This window comes from Excalfactoria chinensis, chromosome 1, assembly GCF_039878825.1.
Source record: "Excalfactoria chinensis isolate bCotChi1 chromosome 1, bCotChi1.hap2, whole genome shotgun sequence".
Lineage (NCBI taxonomy): Eukaryota > Metazoa > Chordata > Aves > Galliformes > Phasianidae > Excalfactoria > Excalfactoria chinensis.
Window position 1 is genome coordinate 164,646,364 of NC_092825.1, and position 18,062 is coordinate 164,664,425.

General features: G+C 39.4%; 1 protein-coding gene across 1 annotated transcript in view; it reads left to right on the forward strand.

The window, feature by feature from the left end:
- Nucleotides 1-18,062, forward strand: part of FLT1 (fms related receptor tyrosine kinase 1) — a 98,565-nt gene that overhangs the window by 9,771 nt on the left and 70,732 nt on the right. The window contains exons 2-4 of the mRNA XM_072326406.1: nucleotides 4,351-4,447; nucleotides 4,757-4,977; nucleotides 14,461-14,585. Of these exons, the coding sequence (XP_072182507.1) occupies nucleotides 4,351-4,447; nucleotides 4,757-4,977; nucleotides 14,461-14,585 (443 nt within the window). The remainder of the gene's footprint in view (nucleotides 1-4,350; nucleotides 4,448-4,756; nucleotides 4,978-14,460; nucleotides 14,586-18,062) is intronic.

The window sequence follows — 18,062 nt, forward strand, 5'->3', positions numbered from 1 at the left end:
GAGATGACTCACAAGGAAGTGGTCATAAGCAAGAGTGAAGTCCCAGGCTGCATTTGATCTGAATGACCTGTAGCATAATGAGCACGGAGAGGTGAAGACCCGATTAAGATACCACGTGCATTCCATTTCCAGTTCATGTCTCATGCAAAATATATTTTTGCAGAATATGTTTGAATCAGGAGGAGATGATATTTGGTGCTAAAAATCACAAAGAATTGGTTATGTTTAACCAGCTTTAACACACGTGCAAATCCAACGATGACTGAAGCAATTACTTCTTGATGGATAACTTTATTGCTCACAGATGGCACTTTAAACCCAGAAGGTCAGATTCTTTATATACACTGAAGTTGCAAAGATAAACGGAACATCCTCTTTAACCTCTCATTGTGCAGGTGAAAACGGATTAGTCAACGTGTTCAGGATAATTGTGGTAGCTGGAGGATCACTTAGCCTCAAATTATAAGAAGGATGTTGAAGACCACCAAGCCTGTTCACCTCGAGGCAGTTTCTAATAACTTCTAATGTAGTTTGTTTCTTTGAACTAAGGCACAGAGTTATCTTTTGAGTTGACTTTCTTTAGTCTCAGGTAACAGAAATTTAAAGTTCATAAAAAAGAAAATGTAAAAGTAGGGCTGGAAAAATTAGAACAGAGGCAATAATCTGGTACGTGATCCTGATCTTGAGTTCAGTGAATCTGTTCTTTTAAGAGAAATTGAAATTTATCCAAAGTCAGTGGAAGGTTGATCATGTATGCATAGTTACTTGGATGTCTGTAGAACTGAACTCACACATCATATTGGAAAATAAGTGCAGGTTCAAATATTTTATCTCTTAATTACTCATAGTGTGTTTTTGGTTAACAAATGATTCAAAGTTCTGTTCATTTAGAAAAAGCAAATGCTTTTTTGCAAGGCAGAAAATAGTTAAACAAATCTCATTCTTTTGTTTCTTTGCAAATTATAGATTACACCCTCTGTTTTTACTAAGAAAAAATTCCTTCCATAATTAGTTTTAGACAGACTAACTTCTGCAGTCTAAATTGACGTTCATTTGTTAATTAAGCAATCATGTTGGTTGACTCTCACACATACAGGTAATAAGCCTTCCAAACCAAATAGAATGTGCAGGAAGATCACCCCTTTCTCCTCCTTATGAGGAGAGATTCCTCAGTTATCAGGATTAATTAGTTCTCTTGTTGTCCATTGAAAAGAAGTTGCACCCCTCTATGTAGGTCAGTGTGAGGGTAGGTTGCTGATGGTCGCCTAGTGACAGGCATAATGATAAGTGAATGTGTCCTGTTGAGCCATGACCCTTCAGAAAAGACGGTGTCAAGTAAAATGCCCGGAGAAGGTATAGAGAAGACATAATCCACTTCTAAATATTGACAGTGGGAATTTCCTTGCTATTCTCCTTTCCTTTTCTTTTCTAGTAAACATGTCAAACTCCATTGCATTTGTACTCTGCATCAGTTTTGGAGCATTTAAAAATGTAACAAAGCTAATGACCCGTAAGTAGATAGGATGTCCAATTAAGTTACTTTTCTTCAGACTGCTGGTAAAAAGTATTGTCTTGTCTTGGCTAGAAATATATCATCATTTCTTCAGCTTTTTGTTAGTGGAAAGCTAAATCAATGAATACATTAAAAATCTGATTTATGGTAGCAAGTACACTGATACTAGGTCTTGAATATTAATGTGATTCATACTGGAGTTGTGTCTGAAATGTGCTTGGAATCTGTGGTGTAACTCTGGTGTACGTCAATGGGAGCAAAGTTAGACAAAAACTAAGCACTCCTTAAGGCTGCACCCATCATGTTTACAAATACTGTGGTGTCTTTTAGAGACACTTCAATACATACCTGGCACATCTGGCTTTCTTTTTTGTCTAAAGGGTAAGGGTGAAAAGATTATTTTTCCTCTTCACTAGATTTTAATAACTCTAAAGCCATGTACTACCAAGCTGTCATGTTCCGTATGCTTAATTTAAGGCAAATCTTGAGATTTGTATATGGGAGTCTTTTCTTATATCTATGTAGAGCTACCAAGATAAAAACTTGTAAACTTTATGATGCTTTCTTGCCCTTTACCTTTGGCAGACTTGGAAAACAACAGGTCTGGTCTCCTTGTCCTGGTGTGAGTCAAGCACAAGCATGCTGCTGCAGGCTGCCTTTGCTGCTGGCAGGGTGCTTCCTGCAGTGCTGAGCAAAGCTCTGCACCCAGTATGGAGCATCTCGTCCTCTGATACTAGGTTGATAAGAGAAATACAGGTCTTCTCTCAAGTTCTCAGCATTTAGCTTCAGGGATGTTATTTCAGAACTGAAAGTCAGTATACTCAAAGGCTGCATGCATCTACAGGAGTCTACCCCATAAAAGCATGGTGTGCTATTTGGAAGACCCACCATTTCAGAGTTAAGATTCTTAAATGGCAGGTGAGGAAAATGTATGCCTGCAAGATACCACCTAACAAATTACTCCTTCAAAGATTTTCTTTCTCTCCTGCAAACAGCTGGAAGAATGTATTCGTTTTTAGGCCAAGGTCTGATTTTTCTAGACAAATCTTAGAGAAAGTTTGTGTATTTGTACTGTATCACCATTCAAATTTCTGGTAATACTTGTAGTAAAGTCCTGAAAACTTCTCTTTGTTCTGAAAACTTGTTATGCTTGAAGCCCGTTCAAGTGGGCTATAACTTAGTTCATCTGTACATTTAAGTGTATGCTTTAAGTTTTCTTTTGAACAGAGATGGATGTTAGTATGTATGGAACACCACTACAGTAGGAAATACTTACTGACAAATGGAGAACATCTGGCACTTCCAGGAGAAGCTAAATAAGAGCAAATGAAGGCAGCACCTCCTTACCTTTTATACAAAATCCTTGTCCTTTTAGCATCACTCCCCAAAAGTGGAGACTTGCCTTCTAGGCCTTTCTTAGACTGAAGGAGTTCCCATCCTCAGATGCATGACTGCTGAGTAAAAGTTGTTGAATTTGGAGCATACAGTTGAACAGAGTTTGTACATTCAATATTTAGTTGCCCAACTCAGCTAGTGATGTTGCCTTATCATTCCTTCTAGTCAGTGGAAGATTGGCCTTCCTGGTGGTCATTCACAATAGCCACATGGAACTCATCTATTTCTACTGTGTGTGATACACTCAGCAGTTGGTATTTAGTTGTGGTAGAAACCTCTTGTGTTGAAAATTAACTTTCTTCTCTTGGAGTGAAGTTAGCTGGAGTACTCTCTGATCTTCTCTCACAACACTAAAATCTTCACAAATTGCAGACAGGTCCAGGTTTAGACTTGAACTGGTTTTAAATCTTGCAAAATATTTATGTTCCTTTCTTCTGGAACACTTTGCTGTCAGTGCGAGGCAGTAGGATCGAGGACTGCTTCTTTACCTGGCCATGCATTTCTCTCTGCTTGCCATGAAAGCTTTTGTGGAATAGCCTATTATGGTGCAAAGATACAGCATTACACCTTCCTGCCACTTGTTGGCTTAATGAACAAAAAGGTCCTGCAGTCCTCTGTTCTTCTGACCATGATGCTTTTCCATCAACCTTCTGCAAGTCGCCATCACACAACTTGCAAGAAATCTGCTTTGACGTTTTTCAAGCATCCCAAGCCACTCCATGCTATACTGATATCCAGGAATCCAGGGTTTCACTCATCACACCAGAGTGGTCTGGCCAAGATGGGATCTTTGTTGGCACATTTGCTTTCTCAGCAAGCAGCAGGTCTGGTACTTTTTCTTAAAATTTACTGTAGAGTTGTCCAATTGTCTTTTGACACAACTTTACCTAAGGAAGCCTTCAGCTAGTGAGGGACCATGATGTGACAAGGCTGTGACCTTCAGAGACAGGAAGGGAAGGTCCTAAATCCCCTTTGCCTCCTTCCAAGGCAGTCTCAGCTTTGCAGTGAGGTGTCTGAGTGAGAGTTCGGGATCTCAGAGGTCAAAGTCTGGTTGTGGCCAACTATTCAAGAGGCTGCCATTGCAGCGTTTCCTAAGGAAACACAGCCGGCAGTGCTGGAGGACACACTTCCCTGGTTCATTGAGCAGCCACAAGGTCCTGAGCTTTCTTCATGGTTCACTCAGTGAACAACTTGAGAATAAAATTGTTGACCAAATCTTGCATTGCTTCCACGTCTTCTTTCTTTTCTGAATAATTCTTTCTGAGAAGGATGCAAGTCCTGAGTCAGAGCAGCACAATTTTTCCCGGAGGAAAGGAGTATGTGTGGTGAGGGCAGCACTGCCTTTGCTTTGCTTTCTCCTTCCAGTATAGCTTCCTAAACATGAGTGGACTTGGAGCTGGATGATTTGTCATTGTTAATGCCTTTCTTCTTTGTTTTTCTAGGATCAACTTCAGGATCAAAATTAAAAATTCCTGTGCTGAGCGTGAATGGCAGACAGCACGTTCTTCAAGCAGGCCAGACTTTAAATCTCACATGCAGGTAACCAGCTGAGCTGGCTTCTTGTAATTTGGCTGGGAATTTATATACCTGATACTATTTTTTCATATTTTTTTTAGCTAAAATTAAAAAAAAAAAAAAAAGAAACCTTACGTTGCAGGGAAAGGTGGGGAGTGAACTTCAATGGCAATTGTTCAGTAGTTCTTTGTTGTTTCTGTTGTTGTTTTTGGAGAACAAGATAAAAGAGAACCCCAGAAATAGCCTAATATAATAAAACAGAAAGCTTGGGAACTGGAGCTATATCACTGCAGCCCAACATAATTGTTTCTGCTTCCTTATCTGTATTTGCAGGGGGGAAATGCTTCATTCATGGTCTTTGCCTGAAACTCTAAGTAAGGACAGCAAAAGGCTGAATGTAACTAAGTACGCCTGTGGAAGGAATGGGACACAGTCCTGCAGCACTCTGACCTTGAGCAGAACTCAAGCAAATGACACTGGAAGATATAGCTGCAGATACCCAACAAGTCCAGCGAAAAAGAAGAGGGAATCTACAGTCTACGTATTTATTAATGGTAAGATCATGTTTTTTTTAATGCTTCTTTTTTTTTTTTTTTTTTTTTTTTTTTTTTTCAGTGCATCAAAATGGATAAAAAAATGCACATCAGTTGTGTTTAAATAGTGGGCTTTTGAATTATATTTTCAGCTTCACAAACGTCATAATTTACTGACTTACGTATAAATTCTGCTTTGTCAGAGCTTCTGAAAACATGTTTTATTAGCTAAGATAAAATGAAGAAAGAAATAGTACCAAACCCAATCAGACTCCTGGAGTAACTCAGACTCTGCATGAAAGTACACTAGAAGTGAATTTGTGAAAGCATGTCTTAATCAGAAGATGTCTGGCGCAGTGTCCACTTTAACCTAAGACTGCATTTCTAGACGGAAAGATGTCAAAGCTGTCTTTCTAGATCACTGAACTTTCTCACACTACAGAGAAGTAATATTTGCATGCAAGTCACATTCAGAAAACTACTCTGCAGTTCATGTTACGCCAATTGTAAAAATCTAGAATAACTGGATTCAAAATAAATACAAAATTGTCTTCAGCAAACAAGTGTTGTGCAATATATGGGAAATGCTGGAATTAGGTCAGTTAGGCTACAACAGAAATTGCTTTCCGATCCCGTTTTCTTCCAGGATATTAATCAGACACTTCTCAAAGCAGCTGAATTCAAGGTGAACAACAGTAAAAGAAGAGATTATTAAACTTTTAGCCTTATCATTGTATGATATAGTTTAGTTTTTCTCAATTTTTAAAACATGAAGTTAACAGATTACTATGGGGTATCAGGATTCACAGATTTTGGAAGCCTGTATTAGAGAGAATGTGCAACTGGAACTTTTCCAAATGATCTGTCTGCTGCTTCTAATGAGTTCACATCAGAGTGAATTAGCCTTTGTTTTCAGTCTGTGACACAAAGAGTGGGACTGATGCTATGGAAAATCAGAACCAAATGGACTGCTCACTACAGTGACAGAAGATAGCTCTCCACATTTTTGTGTGTTGCATTACTGATAATTATTGAATGCTGTTCATCCAGCTCTGTTTCATCTGGAACACAATGTAGTATTTTCCTCACCTGACTACTTACCTGTAATTTACTGGATATCCAACAATGGGTGCATCAAAAAGGCATGGTGAAAGTAGAAGGTTATTCTTTTAGCAATCAGAATTTGCTTCTACATAGGAAAATTTACAGCTTTCTTGGGTGATTTCTTTGACTTTCATACCATGGGACCTCCTTGAACCTCCTACCTTGGACCTTATCTTTAGTTGAGATCTACCCACGATCCTCTCCATTTATGATGTGAGAAGAGCAAGGACGTTTGTGACCCTGACTGTGAACCTCTTTGCTAGCGTACTTTATATTATATGAGTTTCCTTCATGTTCTCTTGATCTCCTTTCTGTTTGACATGTTAATTTTTCTGGATCCTGAATTATTACAAATTGAAGACACTGTTGGTCATCCTAACTCTTCACTGCTTCCTGAGCTGTGAGTGGCTTCCTTGCACCTGAAAGAGAACCTCAATTAGATATATGTGAATCAGTTAATCTGCCTAATTCATGTGTCAGAAGACAAGTATGTCATTAAATAAATAGCTTTTGGACAACCCCTGAGATCCTTCAAAAAAACCTGCTAAAGATAAAGCAGAAGACCTGAGTGCCATAGATTTTTTTAGAGGACAAAGGAGTCTGCAAGCTACCTGCTCATGTAATGACTTTTGAAAGACCCGCTCTGCCCCAAGGTGAGGAAAGCTACAATTTCAGGGAGAAATGTTGAGCAAATTGAAAAGAAACAAGACTCTGAGTACCAAAACTAACCCTTTCTGAGCAGTGTTGCGTTAGCACTGGAAAGAGAATAAGGAATCACTTAATATAAGTTATTGTCTCTGTGAGCATACATGAAATTCAATTACCTGGGTTGAGTGGAAGAGAAAAGAGGATAGTAAAACGTTCTGTTAAGACTATCTTTATTGAGTTTAGTTTTATTTTAAAGAAGATTTTGGATGCTTAGGAAATAAACATTTGTAAAAGTCAGGTCCCTCCTAGGTTTGTATTGTTTCCTGTGGCAGGACGTTGTGTCAGTCCATTTCCCATATTAGCTCCATGTGGATCCCCAAGGTGCCTGATTCCCATGTTTTAGCATGCTGCAGATGAGAACAAATAGTTGCTATTTACAAACACAGGGTCCAAATCAGGAAAGCTGATATTGTTTGTACAGGAAGTCATCACTGATTGTTTTAAAAACGTTATTCATTTCCGTAATTAGAGTGATACTGAAAATGAACTGGATTGGGGGGGGGGGGGGGGGGGGGGGAAGAGAAACAGAGTAAATCCAGTAAATCCTTTTGTTCAGGAATGAGAATATGCTACTGCAGAAGGTGAGCTTCTGCAGACAAAAATGAGATGCAAGATGATGAGAAGGAAACTGCAAATCCCACATGTCTTGGGATGTCTTAACACATTTGTGAAGTGATGAAATGCAGTGTTTGAGTGTTCAAGAACCAGCAGGCTGGTACAGTTTTTCTCAGGAGCTAGTCCTGACACCACCCTGCTTTTAGCTGGAGAGGTCACTACTGAGTTGCACAGTGGAGTGAGTGCTGCAGCAACCCTTAACCACACACAGCTCAGGAATTGAGACATCAAGCAAGGGAAATGAAGCTTCTCAAGAGCCTTGGATTTTGTTCTAAGAAAGCTGATATCCTGATTTCTACCATGAGCCATGGGAAAAATCCAGAATGTAACATAAGCCTTTGTGTCAATTTCTTCTCTGAACTTGTCCCCAAACTGCTCTGATCTTTGTTTTGTTGCTCAATTGCAATCTGTAAATAAAATGGAAAGATTTGTAATGAATTCTCGCTATATACATTGGAGTAAGACATGGGCAGTTTTCTACTTGTAAAGAGACCATGATGTAAAAAAGACAGTTTAAAAAACCCCAGACTAGGAGCAGGCCATTTTGAAACCTACACAGATGTCCCCCAGGATGCTACTAAAGGCTTTTCTTTCTGTCTGCCTTCATTCCCGTATTTCCAAGACACTCTTCTCCAGTCGGTGGAGCTCATTTATTTTCTTTCTTCTTCAAAAATCTCCAGTCCTCTTCATTCTTTGCTCTCATCTCTTTCTTCCTTTGCCTTTTGATCACCTGTTCCCATGATGTAACAGAGAAAAGTAAGTTAAATTGCATTAATATAACAAGTTTAGATTGTTGCAGGAATTTGAACGAAATTTGATTCAGGTTTAATTGTTGCTACTTCCTGTGATGAAGACAGCTTTCAGCAATTAATATACAAGAAGAATGTTTTAGTTCTACTGCATCAGGGAATTTGTAAGTGAAGTCTTACTTGACTTCAGATATTAGCCCATCACTTAGTCACAGTTCTTCTTCTCATTTTCACTCCTCACACTCCCACTGTGCATGTTTCTGGCCACACAAAGACTTTTAATGATACTTCAATTGAGCATCACTCAAAATATTCTGTTTTAAAATCACACCTCTGTGCTAAGTTAGTTGTCTATTTTCTTTCTGTGCTTAACAGAGAGGGAAAAAAGTACTTTCCGATACATGTTTTTCATCACTGACATGATAAAGAACCTTGAGGAAAATCTTAGGTGGGATGTCTTCCTTTGAGAGGATTTCAGTCAAATGAGGCAAATCACAGCTGGATAACAAAAGGTCCTGAGAGCTTTACTTATACTTACTGATGACTGGAATATCAAACACGTCCACTAAGTTTGGATGTTTGACTTCAGATGTGTCTCAATTTGGACAGTCCAAAATGAAGGGCTTTAATATTATTGAATGCTTCAAAATATGGGACTCTGAAGTACTAATATGCGGGTTTTTGAGTGCCTTTTCAAACTCTAGAATTGCATCCTGCCAGGGCAGAGCATGTCCTGTCTTCCTGGGAGGTCCAGTTGTTGACTGCTAGCTGGATCCATGGATTTAGCACTTAGGTTGAGTAGATTGACTCCTGAAACCCCAAAAGTACCACACTGCAGAACAGGAGGGCATCACAGTAGTTCGCCAAAAGGGTCTCTAAGATGAGAAGCTTCAAAGTCAAAATAATTCATATGGAAACTGCAGCACGACAAAATACTTTGGATGCTAAGAGCAAAGAAGAAAATGATCTTTTTCCTTCTTCAGAAGTAATGTACCCATAAAACAACCTGCTGTTGTTAAAACTTGTGCTTTTCCTTTCTTTGCTTTTGGCACAGTTCAAACATATGAGCAGTAATTTCTGTCTTATGCTGTCAGATGCAATGATATGATAGCACCTCTGTTATGAAAAGGAAACTAGTTGGGAATAAACTGCACTACATCTGTTCTGAGTACACAGGCATGTTTTTAGTGACTAATGAGGTTCCTGTTAGAAAACTGAGCTTTCTCGGACTCACTGATCTATATTACCACTAATTTCTATACATATATAGTGCAATGATATGATAGCATCTCTGTTATAAAAAGGAAACTAGTTGGGAATAAACTGCACTACATCTGTACTGAGTACACAGGCATGTTTTTAGTGACTAATGAGGTTCCTGTTAGAAAACTGAGCTTTCTCGGACTCACTGATCTATATTACCACTAATTTCTATACATATATAGTGTAATTGTGTCGATGTGGTCTTAACATTGTGCTTCGCTGTGTTGAGCAGAGGAGGTTCAGAAGCTTTGGCAACATCAAATGGGGTACACTCTGCTCTCTGAGGTCTCGCTTCCTCACCAGGGCTTATGGCTGTCACTGAAATGGAAATCCATTTTCAAGGTGATCCATCATGAGGAAAGGACATAACCAGAAGAATGATCTAAGGACCAATGGGCTCTCTAGAGTTAACTTTCTGAACATTGTAATTACTGCAGTGTGAATTTCCTGGTTAAAGTGGATGAGAGTATTTTTTTCATAAGAACTACAGCCACTTTTTAAGTCTGTTATGAACCTACGTCGATGATAGCGTAGTGTAACTAGCCCCAAAGGAAAACAAACCCTACCTAGAGATCACTACAATTATGCTAGCAATGCTATGTGTCTGAATGTGCTCCAGATATAAAGTATTCCCCTCCTTTTTATTTCTTTTCTTGACTTCTATGTTTATTAATTCATAGCTCGTGATCTCCCTCCTTCAAGTTTTATAAAGAGTATTTCAAGTTTTATAAAGAGTATTTCAAGTTTTATAAAGAGTCTTATTTTACAATTTAAGCCAAGGCAAGAGTGGAAAAGCCTGTAGTAGAGAAAGGCACTGTGCTTCTCGTACTTATCCCCATATAAAATAAGATTATTTTTTTTCTTAAGGATCATAGTCAACTACTTCTGAGTTAATTAAGTAGATGCCTTTCCTAGAGTGTGATTAATCTTAGCCTCAAACAGATGTCTAGAACAGGTCAGGTGAGGTCAGGTTCCATTCCAGAACCGAACCATGACTGGCTTGGCCATGTAGCTCAGAGAGGGGAGTCTATGTTTTAGATGGGTAAGTGAAGTGAGAGTGAAGTGAAGTCAGGGCCTGGACCATCTCCCCTACGAGGAGAGACTTAGGGAACTGGGTCTGTTTAGCCTTGAGAAAAGAAGGCTGAGAGGGGACTTGATCCAGGTTTATAAATACCTGGGGTGTGGGAGCTATAGTGGCGAGGCTGGTCTCTTTTCAGTAGTGCGTGGGGACAGGACTAGGGGCAACGGGCTGAAACTCCAGCATAGGAAGTTCCGCACGAATGTGCGCAAGAACTTCTTTACGGTGAGGGTGACGGAGCACTGGAACAGGCTGCCCAGGGAGGTGGTGGAGTCTCCTTCTCTGGAGATATTCAAGACACGCCTGGACGCCTACCTGTGCGATGTGGTGTAGGGAGCCTGCTTTGGCAGGGGGGTTGGACTCGATGATCTCTAGAGGTCCCTTCCAACCCCTATAATTCTGTGATTCTGTGAGATCCACTCCCAGTCTGAAAAAGTTCTTGAATGACTTTGAGTTATCCTATTGATGCAGTCAGGATAACTACAGCTAGTCAAGCTAAATCCTAAGAAAGGAAAGGAGAATTTGGTCATTGGAACATTAGCTTTAGTGAAGTTCATGTGCCTATACTTTTGTGCATATGCATGAGTGGAAAAGATTGTTATATGAATGTGAGGAGACTTGATTCTTTTGGCCAGAGAAATAAACATTAATAATGAGCCAGGTGTAAGTACGTATTTTGGAAGGAGAAACCTTCAGAGATTCCAAGGAGCTCAGACTCCTGCAGAGTGTTTTCTTCTTGCAGATGTGTAGGCACTCTGACTTACATAGCTCAGATTATTAAAAACAAAACAAAGCCAGGCACAGTAGCTGAAGCATGTGGAAATAAAGAACCTCACCATCTTTTCAGACTCTGACATTTCAGTGTTGGCTAATTTGGTTGTTTGTGCAAACCCCATAAATAGCCTAGACAGGTTAGTGATATGAGGCATAATATTGCTTGTATTAAGCCTCTTATCAATTTTTTATCTGGCTGCCAACCAGCTTTGTAAAAAGCTGCTATTTGTATTCTTTAACAATATAGCAAGTGACCTTCAGATTTCATGATTTCATGACTGTTCATTGTGGTTTCATGTTGATTGTAGATGAGAGATATTGTAAGGAACACGATCAAACCACTACACGTTACAGGCACGGTTAAAAATATTAGAAAATGACATTTAAAGCAACCTTTAGCATATGTAAAATTTTGGTTATCCATCCTTCACCTTGCTACCCTTGCAAGCAACTCTGGTACAAAACAAATGAACAAAACCTCAAACATCAACTCACTTAGTTGTTGTATTCCAGATCCCAATGGAGATGAATGTGGAACTCAGATTAGTCTTTAAGACTGGTTGATCCACGATGTTCCTTTTCATAGAATCATTGGGATTAGAAAAGACCATGAAGGTCACCAAGTCCAACTTCCACCCTATCACCACCATGCCCACTAAACCACATCCTTCAGTGCCACATCTCATTTCTTGAACACTTCCAGGGACTGTCACTCTACCACTCCCCTGGACAGACTGTTTTATGTTTAGAGCTTTCAGAACCTCAAAGTATGTGGAGCTGGCTCAGAAGACCACTGGCAGGAGTTTAGGTCATACCAGATGCACGCCCAGCCAATTTCCAAGGACAGGGAAATATGGCATTTACCTCCCTGCAGGAAGGAACTGGGAGGAAATGTAGTGGCAGCCACTGGCTATAGCTAAAGCTGCGATGGGAGGGAAAGAAGAAAAAAGAAGCAAGATGTGCAATTATTTAAGTGAGACAGGGAACTCCATGTCATTGGTGTTCTGGTTCTCTGGGTTCGGCTCTGCCTTCTCTGTGCTGGGAGACCCTGTAGCGGGTCCTGGTCTTAAAGTACTGAGTATCCCTAATGGCCATTAAGACGGAAGGGGAATAAAATCAAAGGGAATCAGGAAAAGCCTCCACACTCATTATAAAAACAAAACTGTGCTAGGAAACATGATGTGTATTCCTTTTAATCAAAAGCAGGAAGGCATTTGGAGCACTTGGGGCCATCAATTGCCCTCCGGCCCATGGCGGAAGTCCCAGTGATGTCAATGGGAGCTCTGCACGCGAATCGTAGGGCATGGAGTCGGCTCCTGGTGTCCCTGTGCCTTGGCATGCCACTGCAGGAACTGACTGGGGAAGGCTGTCTCCAAGCTTTGAAGCTCACCTAGAGGAGCCAGGGCATTCTGTTGACTTTTATACAGCACTTCATTGACTTTTCCAGATGTGAACGTGCATTGCTATTGGAAAAAAAAAAAAAAAAAAAAAAAAAAAAAAAAAAAAAAAAAAAAAAAAAAAGCCTAAAAATGGTGTTTTGTGCTCGTTTCCTGTCCCTGACTTCGGATGGACAGGAATCCTGTGAGGTCTAAACTGCACAGCCCCCATGGCCTTGCTGTTGGCATCAGTCAGTGGTGACATTATGTCTGCAGACAGCACTGTTAATCTCCAGAGCAGTTCTTCCTCACTCTTGGAATGATCTGGAGATTATCATACAGGAAAGTACTTTGCAGAGCTTGCTGGTTTGGGGCTGGAGCTCTTAATTTTATGACAAAGACCAACAAGTCATTGGGGAGCAGTAAATCTGATTTTCTGTTGATGTTAAGGGACAGGTGACCTCTTCCATGGCTGTGACCCGTGAAAAAACAAAAAAAGGTCTTTTTGCCTTGCTACAAACAGGTTCATTCTTGGTCTTTCCTTGAATCGTATTGCAAAGGAAATTAGCCTAATACATCCTTAGAGTTCTTTTTATTACATAGGCATCCTCTATTACTCACAAGTTCCTTTTGCGATCTCAATGAATGTTTAACACCTATTACTAAATGAAGCATTGTGATGGTCTTATTTCATAAAATACATGTTACAAATTCACAAAACTTCTTTGGGAAAACTTTTTCAGTACCCTGGGGTACAGTTCAGATACTTGACCTTAGGATTCTCCCTCATATAAATTAGGGTAGAATTTGCTTCTCTTCCTATTATACATCTCAAACAAAAGTATCTTTGCATATCATAAGAAAGAAGATCCTATGGGCAGAACAATATTATGGGAATATAGTGGGAGTATAATAGTGGGAAGTGCAGATCATACTTAGGCAGGAGAATAAAAGGAGATGCATTTGAAGAACTACTTGAGTGAACATAGGTCAGTGTGCAGAATTCTGGTAGCATTAGAGTTTAAGGTTTTGTAAAGGGTCAATTCTTGGTAGCTTTACTCATTTCTTTTCCAAGAAAGATTTCCATTGTTATTCGTATGGCTTTTGACTGAGTGAAAATAATAGGATTTGCCTGAAAAAACATTGGAGCCATAGATAAGTGTGGAACTAAGATCTAAGTGTTCCACTTTTTTAAGAGTTAAAAGCCAAAACTTACATGAATTTGGAGGTAATCTCTCTGCACTTTGAGTCAAACCAAACCTTCACATCTCAACACCTGCAAAGAAGATTTGGAGATGGAGTCAGTGGCTTGAGCTCCTCTTTGTTAACTGGTTCAAACAATAGCAGCAGCAGCGTTCCTCATTCCGAGTGCAAGCTATTTATGACAATGCCCTTTGTTAAAGAGACTGTTTGAGGGATGGTAAACTATTCTGCTATGCTTTCGTTACTGAGTTGAATGAAATAAATGCTTTCCTGGCATTTTCCTTATCACAAAAGAGATATTTGTGATATTGTGATAATGTGAGGGAGAAGAATAGTTAACTCTTGCGAGCCCATATTCTGAGAGTATGTGGCTGGAAATATGGATGAATAATATGGTCTTCCTAGCAAAGTCAGTGTGTTGTTTTTGGTGATTTTATTTTCCACCATTGATTTCCTGTGTTGAGAGCATGAATATTAAACAACTGAAGTTGTTTAGATAAAAGTAAGCAGAAAAGTAATTTGAGGACTTTTCATTTTAAATAGGATTGATTAGATCTTTCCAGGCTGTTACAATTTCCATACACTCTCTGAAGATTTCAAATATTAACCTTTTCTTTTTCTTCTCTTCCCACAGATACAAGCAATCCATTTGTAGAGATGCACAGTGATATACCTAAAATAATACACATGACTGTGGGAAAAGAAATGGTCATTCCTTGCAGAGTCACAGCACCAAACATTCCTGTCACGTTAAAAAAGGTACTGCAATCCAAGTATACTCTGACGGTGTTCTTGTTGATGTGGATACTGCATTTTGTTGTTGTTGTTTAGATCTATAGTGGAGATTTTGAACTATTTCGACTATTTAGTGTTTTTCCTGGGTGTCAGCATGTCTAGAAGTATTTCAACTTATGCAGATTGGTCTTGTATCTCAAAGAAGTGCTTCATCAGATCTCTTTGGATGAGAGTTTTCTAAACTGTAGTATTTTGTATAATTGTATTGAAAGTCCATTGTTAATAAGAAGTTTAACTTCTGAAGACAAAGGTTTCTTAAGCCCTGGGGTGAATTTCTTGTTCGGAGAAGAGATTTCTTCCCTTCTTTTCCCCTGGCCTTTCTCTTCTTTCCTCTCCTGTCCTCTGGAACAGCCTGGAGTTGTACAGGGTCTGCATAGGGCATCTCTTCAAGCTTTTCCTTTCCCCTTCAGCTTTGCTTCTTACTTTCTTGTCCAAATGCATTTATTGAACAGTGTCTGACTTCACTTTGTTGGGAAATTTGGTCAGGATTTGAGATGGTGGGTACAGTTACAGAAAGTGAACATCTTTTGTGTTTTAGGAAAAGCATTTCTTTCCTAAGATGCTTAAGAGCTACATGGAGAGTTAAGTGACTGTATGCATGTAGTAAAGTGCATAGTAGTGGCACAGAGAATGGTGCTTCTTTTTTAGAGTTCTTTTGTCTGGCTTAAAAATTGTGTGGAGGAGCCAGTGATGCTTCTATATATATGTGTATATATATATATATATATAGCAAGAGAGCTACATACATAGTGGAACCAATGTTCAGCACTTTTATGAGGTAGCAATTTATTTATTTTGTAATATGTGATTGCTGAAAGCAAGCTAAATGCAGAGAAAAGAAAGTAGCTCCAAAGTAATGTGACTGCACACATGTACTTGCATGCATACACACACGCTAGCAAGAGCTGTACCAGAGGTGGATGATGCAGAAGACTCTGTGGCTATAGAATCACGAGTAAATAGGACTTTTCTCTCTGTAAAAATGTAAAATGATGTAAAATGAGGACTTATCTGGGCACTGTGGTGATGCATCTGAAATCTCAGCGTATTAAATTTCTAGATGAGAAAATTCCCCTGGGAGTTCTCATCTTATGAAACAATGTAAAAAGGAAATCGTTCTCCTTATTTGGAGGAGGTTGAGGCATATCTACTCTCTTATATCAGCTTGCCCTTAGAGTGGGGTTGTGGTGATGATGCATCTTTCCACCATCAAAACCAGATGTAATTCTCTGGGAAGGAGAAAGAGGAGGTGGAGCCAAGTATTGAAAGAAAGGATCGGTTGCTTACATGTTTTGCATTCCAGGAAAAAGAGATGTGTTCCCAGAATTTCCTGAAGTATGTAAATTACAATGCATTACATCATATCTTACTTTATTTATCATCTGTGACTTTCATGTGTGAAGATTCCAGCAAGTTTTTCCTCGCATTACAATTAAGAGATGTGCTAAACGCATTTCCCATCTGCTAGCATATTGCTTCTGGAGAGCTGGCAAAAGCCTATCTATTTTTTTCCATTAGCATTAAAGGGGAGAAGCCATTGTCCCCTGTAGTACAGTCCGCTGGAGACGAAAAGAAAAGCCTAGCATTGGATTCATTAAAGGTCTGTACTTTACATTGCCAGGGAGTCAAAATATGGAATATTTTTTTGTAATGTCTTTCTTTTGAAAGGACTCATGGGTAAAGCTGCAAGAAACACTACCTCCCAGCACCCTGTTCCTATGCAGTGCTACTTTATAGTTGTAGTGGAACATTCAGGAAAGGTGTATAATCCATTTTCAACAATACAAATGATTTTATTACTAAAACTGCATCTATACATTGCTCATCATTTTTGAGATATTCTTCCAGGCTGAACACTTGTACAAATTGTATTGTATTGCATGACAACCATATTGCAACATAGGAGTCTTAAAAATGGGGAAGAAAATAGGGATTGAGCTTTTCATTCCTATTTCAAAACTGGCCTTCAGGTCCTATTACAATCTACATCTTCAGTAGCTGGTAGTTCTTTCTCTAATTCACCATAAGATGAAATGGTGAAATCGATCGATGGTTTTTGACCTTATGCTTAATAGTGATATCCACAGCCTCTGAAACCATTATTCCTATTGATATAACAGCTTCATTCAAAATTCCTAAAATAAGATAAAATGCACTGCAAATAAGGCATGCACTTCTCTTATTCCTTCATTTGAATTTTGTCTTGCTGGATGGACAAAACATACCCTTTGGTATGATGGTTTGATCCGCAATACCATTTGCAGGAACATAATTTAATAAGTTTTGGTGTAAAATATAAGGAACAAAAAGAGAGAAAAATGATTATCCAAAGATGTTGGGAGCCACATATCTGGACAGTCTGATTCTTAATAATGACGTTTCATCCTTCCCAAAGTCCCAAGTTAAAAGATGAAAGAAAGGACAAAACATTCAACATTCAAATGTATGTGTTTTGCTTTACTTTCAGCTGTGTTATTTTTTCCACAAAAATCTGCCTTTGCATACATGGGGAACCATACATTGACTGTGTACTCTTGAGCGTATGTACATATGCAAAACCTTGTGACAGTACTGTGTTAATTGCCACTTTGTAAGCAAAAAGATATCAGTGACTAGTACTGAGCAAAGAAGAAGGCACAGCCTGTGCTAAAATTCATTGACGTCTAGTTTGAAATAAAAAGGGTAAAAGGCCAGTGCTGCAAAGGGAACCACAGTGCTGTGGCATGTACAGTTAAGTATGTAGACAGTAAATTCCATGTTTACTGCAGCCATCACATCAAATGGCTTCTTTGAATGTCTCTGACTATCTGCAGGTTTCCATCTGTAACCTGTTATTTCAGCTGGCTTTATCCTCTGTTGCTTCAGTGGAGATCATGCTCTTCCAGCACAATGTTGCTCCATGGACATCCTGGCTAGGTGAATGAGTGGCTAAGCTCTGTGGTATGGCTCTGAGCTGCTGGACCCTGCTTTGGCAGGGTGCGAACCAGGTGGTCCCCAGAGTCCCTACCAGCCTCAGTTTCTCTGTGGTTCTAGGGTCCCTCTGTCCCATGCTATCACAACACCATGCCATATCTCTGGCTGGTTGTTTCTGCTTAGGGCAGAATCAAGCCCTGCCTATTACTATGAGAGTGGGAATCTGGTCACTTGAACCAGTGGTACGGCAGAGAAGAGCCAGGTAAGAAAGAGAAGTATCAAGTAACTAATTAATGTAGAGTTAATGCATTTGCCAAGAAACATCAGTCTGGAGAGATTCTGAGTCTCTGTCTTGACAATATCTTCTTGATGTATGTGAAAATATGTCGAAGGGTATGCTCAAACTGTCTTCCACTGAAGCAGAGGAGGATAGATCTAGCTGAAGCTCTTGAAGGCATGATTATGAGCTAGTTAAACCAAAGCCTGGATATTTGCTTTCGAGACAGGAATGGCGGAAGAGTTCTTAGA